The following is a 14,205-nucleotide window of genomic DNA, read 5'->3' as shown; positions in this document are numbered from 1 at the left end:
GTTTAACACCCCCTAATGTAGTTAGAGTGTTTATTTGAAATGGTAGGAGTGGGCTGGGGTGATTGGGAAGATCTGACAGGTTGAGGAGGTTTTAGGCAGAAAAGAAAGGAGGTCTGTCCACAGAGATTAGCTGACTAAGGATAGGACTCTGGTCTCAAAAGCAGTGGCGGAAAGGGAGGGATAAAAAAATGGAAAGGCCCAAGATCTATGTGAACTGAAATAAGACATAAGGAAAAACAGAGCAAGAATTAGGCAGAGTCTTAGTCGTTTGATTCTGGAAAAGCGGATACTGAGGCAAACTCAACCCTACATTTGAGGATCTTACATTTATCTGTTGGGAATTCTGCAAATGCTTTAAGTTTCATCATCTAAGAACTGTTCAAAGCAAGTTTATTTATTCTGAATATTTTTCTTCAGTAAGAAACAAGTATAATTATTTTTATCCAAACAAGCATATGTGTTTGTGTTTTTCAACTGTTCTAATTAAAAATGTAAGGGTTCTCTCTCTCGCTCTCTTTCTCTCTGTTTCAAGAAAGACTTTTAGCCAGATCAATCTGTACTAATGAAAATCTTGAGTTGTAAAATTTACTTTCCAGTTTTTTTAAATACAAAGATAGTAATGGAATCCTGTTTTTGCTAAGTCCAAAGGAAGCTCCTTCCTCACCTAGAAAATAATTTGTTGCTGAACTGTGCTATCATTAAGCAATTGAGTGATGATAATAAATGAATCTGGGAGCTAGAGCTGGGTATTTAAATATATGTTGTCTATTTCTGTGTAACAGACTATCCCCAAATTTAGCAACTTAAAATAAAAAAAAGAAAAAACACTTTTTATCTCACACCATCTCTCAGGGTCAGATATTTAGAAGCAACATAGCTGGGTAGTTCCGGTTTAGGAATTGTTTATGAGGTTGTAGTTATAGTATCAGCCAGTGCTGCAACCAGTGGTTTCGTTTCTGTGCATCCTTTACATTCCCTAATTAACAAAACTTTAGTTTTTGACTTATTGTTCGTAGTTGAATACATTTAGCATTTTTCCAGTTACAATTTCCCATTCATTTTTAAAGGTATTTGAATATGAGATAGATATACAAATTAAAACATATAAATAAAGATTCAATATTCATTTCATAAAATTAAAAAAATAAAACTATATTGTTAAAGTCCTAAAATAGTGATTTTGCTATACTTTCAAAATATCAATATAAATAAGCATAGTATTTTAGGAACATATCTTTGATGTAGTAAGGTAGGTATATCATTTTAATTGATAGCTTTGTTAAATTTTTCTTTAGTCATAAGAGTCTGAATAATATTCTTCCTATATCTTTTTACTTATTCAGTTTTTAAATCCATTTTCTTAATTTATGTGTTTCCAAATTCAGTTTAATATTTTGTCAGAAGAATTTCTGAGCTCATCTAACAAATTTATTTCAGAGTTTACACTTTATTTTTTACATTTTCTCTGGAATGGTTCTTACTCAGAACTGACAGTTTTCTCTGCTCATTGATTAAATCACAGTAAGTTGGGATTAAGAAGTCAACTCCAAAATTACTGGTTGTATGAGGAATTGTTTTAAAAGGGAAGTTTGATTGCCACATTTGGAATTGTTCTAGGACTTTGCACAAAACTTGGTGTCCATTGAATAGTATGTAACAACTATTAAATGAGAGACTGGGCTTATGAAACACCTGTGTCTAGGCCCTTCCAGTTCTGTGACTTTATTTAAACTTGCTTTAAGTAGTATCCCTGTACTTAGTGATGTTCAAAAGACCAGCACTGGAGATTTGAAGATTCGTTTGGGACCTTTGGGAAAAGAGAGCAAATGGGAGATTGTTCGAGAAGGGAGAGGGAGGCACCAGGTTTGCATCAACAAATGTAAAAATATATTTATTTTCATATAGTCAGATTTCAGGTGATTTTATAAACTAGGTTGTGCCTGAGGTCCTATAGCAAAACTTGTGTGCAGCATTTCAAATGAACAAAATAAAGTATTATTTCAAGTCAAGGATATGCTTTTAAATATACACTTAGACAAGGCACCAGTGTTAATTCTTTGTCAATGCAGGCAACTTTATAATTTTCTTATAGCTAATTTGTGTACCAATAAAGGATGGTTGAATCAACATCTGTTTTTCAGTGAAAAAAAACTTCAGCTCTCATGTAGAAAAAGCAGTATTTTCAGCATGTCATTTAAAGAAATAGAAATGAGTTTAACAAAATGTTATGTTCAGACAAAGCACCATATAAAATGTTTTATGCTTGTTTTATTCTCATTCAAACATCAAGTCCTCCCTCCAGTGGTTGCTGTTACAGCATTTTTCTTTTTTACCTTATTTTGGAAAAAACAAGGGAAGGGTTTTTTTTTTTTCCTTCCAGAATTACAGCCTATTTTTGTGTCATGTTGAAAGACTGGCAGATGATCCTCTGTGGGATATATTTTGTGATTAGATGAGCCCATCTTTTAGTAGCCAAAGGGACAGATTATTCTGAATTGAATTCTTAGTCTTCATTTTTCATTTCTAAGGTACTTATAGTATCCCTTATGTGATCTTTTTTTTAAATTACTTGTATATCCTCAAAGGCAGATTTTACTTGTTATGCTTACTAGTGGCATGTACCAAGCAAAGAGCAAAACATAAATGACAGTTGACATTTTCGGAAGTGTTTAGTTGTGTTTTAAAATATTATAAATTTGTGGGATATTATTTTTAATACAAAATTTAAAAATATTTTGTTTTTTTAGTAAAGGCTTGAGCAATCACTTTTTAATTCAAAACATTTCAAAATAAAGAAATTAAGTTTCCGAAACAATATTTTATTGATATTTTATTGCTCTGAGTTAACTCATTACCTGTTTATCCTTTTTAAAATAACTGTCTACTAGAGTCTATTCACCAGCAGGACACCCACATTACTGGCTAAATAAGTAGGACTAGACTTTGAATACTATCTATGTTAAGAGAAAAATGCCCCAAAGAACAAATTACAAAAGATGATGCTACTAAAATTAGTTATAATAAAATTTTTCTTTTGCATTTATTTAATATATATCACTGATTCTAAAAATGATCATGTGCAACCAGAGCTGCTGTGTGATTATGTGTATATTATACACTCATTGAAAAGGGGCCACCTTAGTAATATGATGAATAGCTATAAATTTAGCACTCATCCAAGACTTAAAATGCTATTAATAATTGCACTGATACATGTTTGTTCCCATCTTATGACTTTCTCATCTTCCCAGAAGTAATCACTATTCTGAATCTGTTTAAACTTGTTTTAAATGAATACCCCTATTCTGATTTTTTTTTTTTTAGTTTTGTCACTCACATTATAATCAGTAAATTGTTTTCAGTTTCTTTTCATGCTCAATGTAGATGGAAAATTCATCCATGTTTTTGATTGTAGTTGTTTTTTATTTGCTCTGCTATATAATACTCACCTCTATTAATACAGTCATGTATTGCTGAACAACATTTTGGTCAGTGATGGTCTGCATTTATGATGGTGGTCCCAATAGGCTGTAATATACGCCCTAGGTGTCTAGTGAGCTATACTATCAAGGTTTGTGTGATTACACTCTATTATGTTCACACAATGCTAAAGTCATTTGATGATGCATTTTTCAGAATGTATTCCTTTTAAGAGACTCATGACCATGTACTGCTGTGTATCTGCTCTCTTGAAATTGGAGAGCAGCTTTTTCCATTTGTGGTACCCATACTCTAAAATGAATTCCAGTAATCTTTGCTTTTTGATACTTGTGCCTTTGTGAAGAAACATTCTCTATTGAATAGAATAGCTCCCTGTGTCAGTACAATATTGAGGAAATGATGTTGAGACTTGCAACTTTCCCTTTGCTCTCCTGGATCTATCTCTGGACAAAACCAGTGGCTATGTCATGGGTGATGCTACAAAGAAGCCATGTGGGGAAGTACTGAGGCTTTTAACAACAACCAGTATCAATAATTTATCTGTATAAATGAGCATTTTCTAGCCCCAGTTAGGCCTTCAGATGATTGCAGATCTTGTCAGTATACTGTCACTAAAACCTCATCCATTCGATTCAGAATCTCCCAGCTAAGCTGCTTCCAAATTTCTGATCCATACAAATTGTGGGAGACTACAAAGATTTTTGTTTTGGCAGCTACTACATTTTGAAGTAATTTGCAGCTATAAATCATAAATGAACTAGTTTTTTTTTGATGAAACTAACATTGATGTACCTGTCTTCTTACGTACATGAACAAGACCAAGTAGCGAGTTAAGACTTGAGACTCTTGGGTTAAAAGTTATGGTAGAATGTTTAACTTGAAATCTCAAGCCATTTTTCCATAGTGGTTGTGCTAATTTGTATTTTGATCATCCATTCTTTCCATATTGTCAGGTTTTTAAGTTTCTTCTAGTCTAATGGGTGTTAAAATAGTATCTCACTAGGATTATATTCTCTGCCCAACATCACAACAATAGTCTCCTATGGTTTCTGTGTGTGTGTGTGTGTGTGTGTGTGTGTGTGTGCCCCATGTGTACTCTTAGTCTTAGATCAATTCAAAATTGATCTCTATATGTGGAGTGAGGTAGGTGTTTAATTTCATTATTTTTTCATTATGTTGTGTACCATTTTTTCCAGCTATTGAAAAGTCCTTCCTTTCCTAATGCTGTGCTGATATTAATTATATCATATGAATCTGTACATGGATCTGTTTTGAACATACATTCTATTCTATTGATCAGTTTGTTTATTGCATTACTATGTAACATACTGGTTTAATAGTATGAATCTTACTATAAGTCCTGGTAAGTCTTCCCTATCATATTTTCCTATTAGAGTTTCTTTTTTTTTTTTTTTTTTTTTATAGAGGCATGCTTTATTTATTTGTTTGCTGGTTTGTTTGTTTTGTTTATACATGCACTGGGTACAGTCAGAAGCGCGGGAGGGTGAGAGAATTCACCAGAGCCAGAGCGGGGAGCAGAGCAGGCAGAAGGACCGAAGTACACTGCTGAGGGGAGCAGCGGGCGGCAGGAGAAGTCTGCACGCCATGTGGGACCCTCCTCCGGTGGCCGGGGAGCAGCCGGGGATCGAACCGGCGCCGCAGAGGCCGCGGGCAGCTTCGCAACCCAGCGCTCAACCGCTGCGCCACCGGGGAGGCCCCTATTAGAGTTTCTTAAGTATTCTTGGTCATTCTTCTTGCATAGAACTTTTTGATTTTTAGTTTTTCAAGTTTTGTGGAAAACTCTGTTGGGTTTGAGTGGAATTGTACTGAATATATGTGTCAACTAGAGGAAAATGGTCTTTCTATACTTGAATGTGGTATATCTGTCTATGCATTTCAGTTTTCTTTAATGTCTTTCAGTAACACTTTACCATTTTCTACATGTAGCTTTAGCAAATCCTTCATTAGATTTATTCTTACTCTTGATTTTTTGCTGTTATAAATGGTGATGTTTTAAAAATGATGTTTCAAACTGTCACTGGTATTTATAAAGATACTTTATTTTTATATATAAATATTATAGCAAACCATCCTATTAAATTCTTAATAGTGTATTAGGGATTTTTCTTGTTTCTTGATTCTAGAAAATCTTTTTTGTTGATTATTCTTTTTTTTTTTTGTATCATCTACAAATACTGGTAATGTTTTCCTGTTTTCAGATTTTATACATTTTATTTATTTTTCTGTATCTTAGTATACTGATTAGAACATCCAGAAAACTTTGACTTAGAAGTGGTAATACTAAGAGTTGTAATAAGTATTCTTTTCAGTTACTTGATTTTAAAGAGAATGTTTCAAATATATTATTATGAAGAATAATTGTTAGTTTATTTAAATTTGTATTTTGAAATCTTATGTCATGTTTAAGTATGTTCCTGCGTATTCCTGCGACTTTTCTTTTCCAAAAATGGGTGTTGAATTTTATCAAATTCTTTTCTGTGGTTATTGAAATTATTTATGATTTTCTACCTTTACATTAAATTGGTGAATGATATTTACAGATATTCTATTGTTTAGTTATTAAGTTTAGGTTAGTTTTCTAGGCAGAAGGGTGTCTTAGTGAACTTAATTATAATGTTGGAAGTGAAGTCCATTGTACAATTTTTGTGTCTTATGGTCATGGGAAGTAACTCTATACGTTGTACCTGTATAGACAAGAGTAATGAGAGCCAGCTGGCATGCCGATTTTAAGCATAAATCTAATAGCATAAATGGCTTAACATTACACAAAGTATCCTCCTTATGCTCACAATCAGTGCCATAGAGTTCATTCATATAATAGTGTGGCTACGTAATGGTTGTCTTTTCTGAGGGGAAAAATACTTTTTAGCAGCCAGGGGGGTGTCAAAACCTTTTGATTATTGTTGGAATAATAGAATTTTGCCACTTTAAATCCTTTCTTAATTTAGGCAAGGTATGAATTGTGTATGTTGTTTGATAATAAAATAGTCACTGTAACTAATATTGAAGTTTACAAAAGGTGACTTGAAATTTTATTCCTAATTTTCTTTGTTAAGATTGGCTATTTGTAGTATCGCAGTAATACAGAGCCTTCTCAAATTTTTCTGATTTCATTCTTATTGGTCCCAATATATGAACATTGTTGAAATAACATACAAACAGGAAATTCTACAAAGTACTATGACTCCATAAATAATTGGGAAATTATGGAAGCTAAAAAAGAAAAATTCTGAGTATTTTACTTATAACATTTCCTGATAACATTTTACTGATAACATTAGATAGTGTCAGGCTTTACAGAGATTTTCCCTTTAATAAGCAATAAGGAGTAATAGATATCAATGCTACTTATATACCTTATTTACACTATGACTGTGGTCTCCACAAAGCTTGACTTTGTCATTAAACATTATTGTTGGTGTTATAAATTGTTTAACTCCATGCTTAGCTTTTTCATTGAAAGTGATGTGTTTCTAACTTTTAAGTAAGTTAGTACAATGTGGGGTTAGTTAATAATAACAATAATAATAATAATAGTAAAGCAGTTACTACCAGATTTCAATCCTTATTAAAAATTGTACATGAGCGCAACATCTTATGGCATAAAGAAATGGCAGGGTAGAAGGAACTCATAACTAAGAGACAGAATACCAGAGTGAGAATTCAGCCATCCTTTACCATCTGGGGTGTCTTGATTAGGTTACTTAATTTTTCGAACCCCAGGATGCTCATCTTTGTAAATTGCAGATATGTCAACTCCTTTCAGTTGTGGTGATGACCTAATAAGATAAATTAATCATCATTGAAGGACATGGTGACTTTGTGACCAACATGAACATTTAGGAGATGTTTGAAACTGTTTTTCTATGGGCAAAGCTTTAAATGAAGGTAGAACTCACATAGTTGAACATTTTCCAGGCACAAATTTTAATAAGGTTGAAAAGAATGTAAATAAATAATGTAAAAAATTTAAAGTTCATTGTGATTATAGCAATATAGTCTTGGATACCCAAATGAACTTAATAGGTATCTATAGAGTGGCTTTATTATTTGTTCACATAATTCACACAAGTAATACTTCTCAAAAGTTTCTCATTCCTGTAAGCAGTACTGAGTTGGGTACCCTTCTTGCAACTTGATCATAAATTAATTGATTTTATTTAGATTACTAATATTTATAATGGTATTTATAAGATGTTTTTCATGTACTCTCATAAAATCTTTATAATTATACTGAAAAGGGAAGTGCTCTTATTTTCATTGTTACTCCTATTACTTAGGCTAGCAAAGTTGACTTTCTCAAGGTCACTGGGTGGTAGAATTAAGAATTAAGAATCTAGATTTCTCATTCCAAGCCTACTACTGTTGCTACGTGGTAAGCTAAGGATTTATTTTAAATAAGCTTGAATAGGTATTTCTAGTCTGAACTAAATCTTGACTCGAACTCAGATTACATTTGCTGTAGAGGTTGCCATTTTTTGTGAGCCCGTATTACTCTGGGCTTTGTCTTCCATGTTTACTCAAGTCTGATAACCTTGTTTTACAATCCATAAATCTATCCAAAATGCACACATGAACACACACACTCCAAAACATGTATTTTTTGCACTGTCTTCTCAGAACTCTAAGCTGTCCATTGTTATTATGAACTAACCTTCACTGATGAACAATTTAAGACTAACAGATATTTAAGTGTAATTTGGGTGGGTCTTTTGGTTTCTAGAAAATCTGTTATGATTCACTTAACTGTACTTTTGATTGCATGTAGGCTATTTTGAGCTGGATTTCCAGAGCTTAATTTAATTAACATAGATTCTTTGGGACGAGATAAAATCAGACCAGTTCTAGGGGTCCCAGAAAAAACCCAGTTTTACTTGTCTTGTGATATACTTTGTATTTTCATCATTGTATTCAGAAATTGAGGTAGAAAGACCTTCTGTTGCATAATCATTTTTATTTAATTCCTATTACCTAAGAACAAAGGTAAAAAAAAACTTAAGGATTCTGTGTATCTTTCTGTATATTTTATGTGTTCTTGCCATATTTTAAGCCAACAGAATATAAAAAATATTCTACTGTTTCATATTTTGAAATGCTGACTGGATAAAGATTACACATGACAAGTTATTTATAGCTTTATTTATACATAGAGGATTCTCTGTTAGAATCGTAGAAGTGAAGAAGATATGATAATTGCTTTGTGTACTTCACAGAATGAAATTGCAAACTGAGATGTTTTGAATCTAGTTTATACTGTAACCATTTCTAGAAAACCATATTTAAACAGCAGTGGTTATCATGAAGTATACAACATGTCAACTGTGTCCCAATTCACATAAGTAAAACCTTCCACCACTTTATTCCCTATAACCTAACCTCTATCAGATAATACTAAATAAACTATGTCGAGTGCACATATTAATATATATCGAATGTATCAAACAGCTTGCTAGCTGCATTTTCCGTAGTGTTTATCTGTGGTCATGCAGGTTATAACTCTGAATTTTTATTAGGAAAACTAAATTGAGAATTTATAATGTTCCAGATTTAGCTTCACCAGCTGTGCCACAGCCATGGAAAATAACTTGAGAAGGTAAAAATCTAACAGTGAATAAGAGAGCAACAAACAAATTGCTTTTCTTTATGCTTACCTGCTTTGCATCTGCTGCTGTAAGCTTTAGGGTCACAGTAATTAGTTGTCTTTTTCCTTGTATGTCATCATTTCGGTGAGTTGCTGTAGGTAATTCTAGATTATAGAGTAAGAATGATTATTGGTATTTAATCATGGGACTCTTGAAAATAATTCTTTAAAATGTAAATCTTATTTCCCTCTATATTTTACTCATTTATCCATATATCGAATAAAGATCCATTGAACTCCAAACATCCCAGACACATTCTGGGGACAGCCATGGTACCTATTCTCATGGAAATCAAAGTGTAAAGTTGTTACTAAATATTGTTAGTTGTTACTAAATATTGGAGTATTTAGAGATTTTCCTTCCTCTCCAGCTTTATTAAAATATAATTGACATAATATTGCATAGGTTTAACAGGTACTATGTAGTGATTTGATAAATGTTTATATCGGGAATGGGCTACCACAATAAAGTTAGTTAACACGTTTATCACCTCACATAGTTACTTGTGTACGTAGAACACAAGTGGTGTGCTGAGAACATTAAAGATCTACACTCTTAGCAACTTTCAGGTAGAAACTCTGTTGTTATCAAGTCACCATGTTGTGACCTAGGTTTCCAGAACTTTAAACTGTGCTTCTTGAAAATGACTTATCACCAAAAATCTTTTAAAAATTTATCTTTGTTCAAGCTAACAATAAATCAGTTATATAAATTGCTCTTTTTAGAAATCATACAATTTGGGGCTAATAAAAAATAACCTAACAGTTTATATTTAGAAGAAATACTGAATTGGCAAAGAGAGTCATAAATGCAAGAAGTTCCCTATAAATAGTTAATTCAGTTGTACAGTTGTCAGCAAAGAACCCTATATGGAATCTCTCATTATGAACATTTCTCCTTAATTTCTACTACAGGATGATGTATACTAAGAAGTTGTTTGTTAAACTTGTGGGACTTGACAGATAAGACTAATTCCTGAATGTAAATAGATGGCCCTTACAACTATTGATTTTTCTACAGCATTGTAATGATAAGTCTATAGCATATATACTTTATTTGTGGCTACTTGATCATTTGATTTGGTAGCTAGAGAATAAGCCCCCACACAATGACGTATATATTTTTAAATTAATTTTTTTTTATTAATGACATTTTCCCCCTTACATTGTTGTAGTCCCCATAGTTCTCCCGCCCCTGTATTACCCTTGAGCCATTACCATATTCTGTTGTGTTCATTTGCTACTGTTTTACCCCTTCTCCCTCCCTTCTTTGCTGTATGCCTCATGATCTTATCTGTTTTACTTACCATTGCATCCCTGGTTTCTTACACATTTCCTTCCCTATAGACTAGGATATATTTCTTGATAGATATATTTTACTCATGTAGAATTTATAGGGTTTTGAGTTACCTATTCGCAGAAGACAAATATCAGCTACTTCCACTGTTAAGTGAACATGCTTTCCCAATCAAAAATAGTCAGACATTCTAGTAGTTATTGGAAACCTCACACCATTGAGAAGCAGTGGTACTGCTTGTGATAACAATGATGGACTAGTCACACTCTTTATAATATTCAGTTCTCAACCACTCTCTGTGATCTACATTTTATGAATGAGAAAACTAAAAGTTTTGGATGTAAAGTGACTTGTCCCCGAAGTGTGAAGCTAGTATACATTTTACAACAATTAAAAAATAGAGGCCAACGTATGTTGAGTGCTTTAATGTATCAGGCACTATCCTATTTTATGTTTTACATAAAACATAAATGTTTTACATTTAACCTCATTATAGTATGATGAGAGAAGCATGACTGTCTTTTTCATGTGGAAAATGAGATACAGAGAAGTGAATTAATTTTTTCAAAGTCCCATGACTAGTTAATGGTAGAGCCAGAGGACTGTTTTATACCACTCAATACAGTGAATGTTGAGTGATAAGGATAACACTAGTTCATGACCATTTGGAACATAGTTTAAAATATTTATTTTCAGGGCCTCCCCGGTGGCGCAGCGGTTGAGCACTGGGTTGCAAAGCTGCCTGCAGCCTCTGCAGCGCGGATTCGATCCCTGGGGGCTCCCCGGCCACCGGAGGAGGGTCCCACATGGCACGCAGACCTCTCCTGCCGCCTGCTGCTCCCCTCAGCAGTGTACTTCGGTCCTTCTGCCTGCTCTGCTCCCCGCTCTGGCTCTGGTGAATTCTCTCACCTTCCCGCACTTCTGACTGTACCCAGTGCTTGTATAAATGAAAAAATAAATAAATAAATAAATAAACAAACAAACAAATAAATAAATAAATCTTTAAAAAAATAAAATATTTTCAGTATGATTTTTTCAATATTTTCCTCTACTTTCTACTGATTATGAAAAGCTTTTAAAGATAATTATAACTGTATCTCATAATGGAAACAGGTTTGATTTGTGGGTAGCAAATCATTTGGGTCTCTTAATCAGAGGAATATTATTTCTAGTTTCATTATTGTCATGAGTGTGGTTTTTATATAGTTCCATCAACAACTATGGATTGATGAAAATTAGTTTGTTTTATCGTTTGTATATGTTACATTTTTTTTCTTTTAAACTTAAGGATTGGTGGGTCTTTCCTGTTTGTGTGTATCCTGGGAAAAACCATCTAGATTTAATGCCATCCTTTGGGCCAAAGTAGAGCAGAATTAAATTTTCATCAAGTCATAATTTTATATTATGATTGTTTATTGGAGTGTCATTTATAGAGTATGACTCCCAGACATTTGACATAGTTTCATTTTAAAAGGGCTCTAATTTTCCCCTTAAACTTGTATTTGAATTACACTATCGATGATTTATAGGCATTTTATGTATTTAAGTATTTTTCTCCTTCTGACTGCATGTTCAAGAGGAAGACATTTCAACCTCTTAATGGCACATATTTACAGTTTATTTTAAAAGCAATGTCAAGATTTTGAAACAACCTAAAGATTTTTCTTAAAGTTAGGTTATTATCTGTTACTATTCATTTACAGAATTAAACCTAAATGATAAGTTTAGCAAAATTCAGTCAGCAACTTTAGGTATCTGTATGTACATGGTATTGTTTGGTGAAATGAGCAATATAAAGATGATAAAAATTTGATAGCTCTGTTCTGTGTCTTGTAATCTGTTAGGTGACCCAGACAAATACATAAATAACTATAATGCAAGGCAGGCTGTGATCAGTACTGTGGTACAGGCATCAACAAAGTACAGTGGAAAATCAGGATAGATTAATTCCAACTGGGAGGATCTAGGAACTTCTCATGGAATAGGTAGGATTGAGTAGCACTTAATTTATTGCTTTCATTCATTCTAGACTGTCTTCTGAAGATTGATGTCTATTACCTTGAGCTCTTTAATTTTGTTGCCAATTTGGATAAGCATGGCACAAATCCTGCAGGGAGGTCCAGATGAAAAAGAAAAGACTACAGCACTGAAAGGTACATACTTAATTTACTTTTTCAGGATACTTTATTGTGCCTAATGAAGATATAGGAATATTTAGGGACTTCCCATTCATTTCAATACAAAATAATAATATCAGTGCCTAAACTATTTGTAGTTATTTGTATCCCTCACAGCATCTGTCTTAGTGCTGGAGATGCATTGAATAGTTTGTATTCAGTATATACATCGTAAAATCATGTAATTTTACAGCTGTGAGATTCCTATCGCCTTTCTTATTCGAAGTCATATATTTAATGATAACACTAACATTGTAGGTTTCTTGAGTCAAGACTAGCAGTATCCTTACCATATATTTGTTGATTGGAATGTCATACTAAGTTAAGAAAATGACTAGATAATGCCTAATTCTGTATTGTATCTTTATAGTGTTGGTTCTGGGTACATTTTATGAGAGACATTCTATGTTAACTCCTTGGAAGGAATTTGCATTACCCATTTTTTTGGAATTTTTATTTCTAGATGTAGAAAACACCAGCTATCTAAAATAATCTTACTCCTGAAAGATGTAAAGTTTCTTAATTAGCTTATATTTCAATCTAATTGTCTAGTGACTTGCCTAGGATCAGATTATTTTAGTAACCTGTTGCAAGTTCCCACAGTTACTTTCTTTGTGGTGGAAAAAAGTTTTTTGTTTTTTTTTTTTTTAATTTTCTAGATGTCAAGATGTTAGATGATAAGCGTTCCTTTTATTTGATTTGGTGTAGGGTTTGTGTGGTCTTCAAAATGTTTGGTAGGAGAGGCCCCAGCTCAATATGTGCTATAGCATCTTGGCTACGGTTGCTTTCCTGAATCCTTAGCTGCTGTCCTAATCTGCTGTGCCAGACTGGTTAATTAAGATACCTCAGTACTCTTTACGTGCTTCTTTTCTGACTTTTCATGAAAATCTATGCATATATAGGAAAAATTTGTCACTTTCTTAGCCAGCTGTCCCTCACTGTGCCCCTGCTTTAAAAAAAAAAAAAAGATCTATCAAGGAGATGAAGTAAATAGTTCTTGCAAATGGCTAGGAGTGTTGCTTTAGTCATGTTTTCCACACTAAGTCTCCTCACAAATGTAAGAATATAATGTCTTGGATTAGGGTGGTGGCAAAGGAAATGATGAATAGATACTCTGGATATGTTTTGAAGGAAGAGATGACATGATTTGTCATTAGATTAGGCAAGAAATATGCCTAATTGTAAAGGTTCTAGGCCTAAATGAAGTTGGAGACACCCCCTTTGCCCAGAGCTCCAGTGCCTGCCCCCAGAAGCTGCTTGCAGGTAGGAGAAGCAGCAGCAGGTAGTGAGCATTTTATCACCCACCATTAGTCGCTCCTCTTGGGCTCCAGCTGCAGGCAGGGTCAGCAGTGATGGCAGGCAGCAGTGGTTCCCCTTCCATGCAGCCCCAAGTTCAGGCTGTAGGGATGGGGATGGGGCCACACTGTGCCAGCTCCAATACTGTGACTCCCTCCAGCTGCAGGCAATAGAGGCCCATGGATTTTTGCCTGGATTGTAGCATGGACCAGTCAGGCGTGAGCTATGAACTGATTGGTAAATGGTCCAGTCAGCCATAAGATTGAAACCAGATCTGTATGTGGGGGTCCCTGAAAGATGATATAAGGCAGGGCACGAGCCAGCTTGGGGCT

The 14,205-nt window shown here is 33.8% G+C and overlaps 1 protein-coding gene across 7 annotated transcripts in view; it reads left to right on the top strand.

The window, feature by feature from the left end:
• The window catches only part of FAM172A (family with sequence similarity 172 member A), a 433,278-nt gene that overhangs the window by 4,804 nt on the left and 414,269 nt on the right, over positions 1–14,205 (top strand). Inside the window, exons 1-2 of one of the 7 annotated variants that reach the window (XM_054688528.1) lie at positions 7,801–7,837; positions 12,430–12,553. The exons of 5 other annotated variants lie outside the window; for them this stretch is intronic. In XM_054688528.1, the coding sequence (XP_054544503.1) occupies positions 12,448–12,553 (106 nt within the window). In that variant the 5' untranslated portion in view covers positions 7,801–7,837; positions 12,430–12,447. Of the gene's footprint in view, positions 1–7,800; positions 7,838–12,429; positions 12,554–14,205 lie in introns of those variants that run through there. One more of the 7 variants, XM_054688527.1, reaches the window with a different exon arrangement.

Source organism: Talpa occidentalis, unplaced genomic scaffold (genome assembly GCF_014898055.3).
Source record: "Talpa occidentalis isolate TD23 unplaced genomic scaffold, MPIMG_talOcc4v2.1 talOcc4.6, whole genome shotgun sequence".
In the NCBI taxonomy this organism is placed as follows: domain Eukaryota; kingdom Metazoa; phylum Chordata; class Mammalia; order Eulipotyphla; family Talpidae; genus Talpa; species Talpa occidentalis.
The sequence above is the reverse complement of the archived record's forward strand: the minus strand, read 5'-3'. Positions and strand labels throughout refer to the sequence as shown.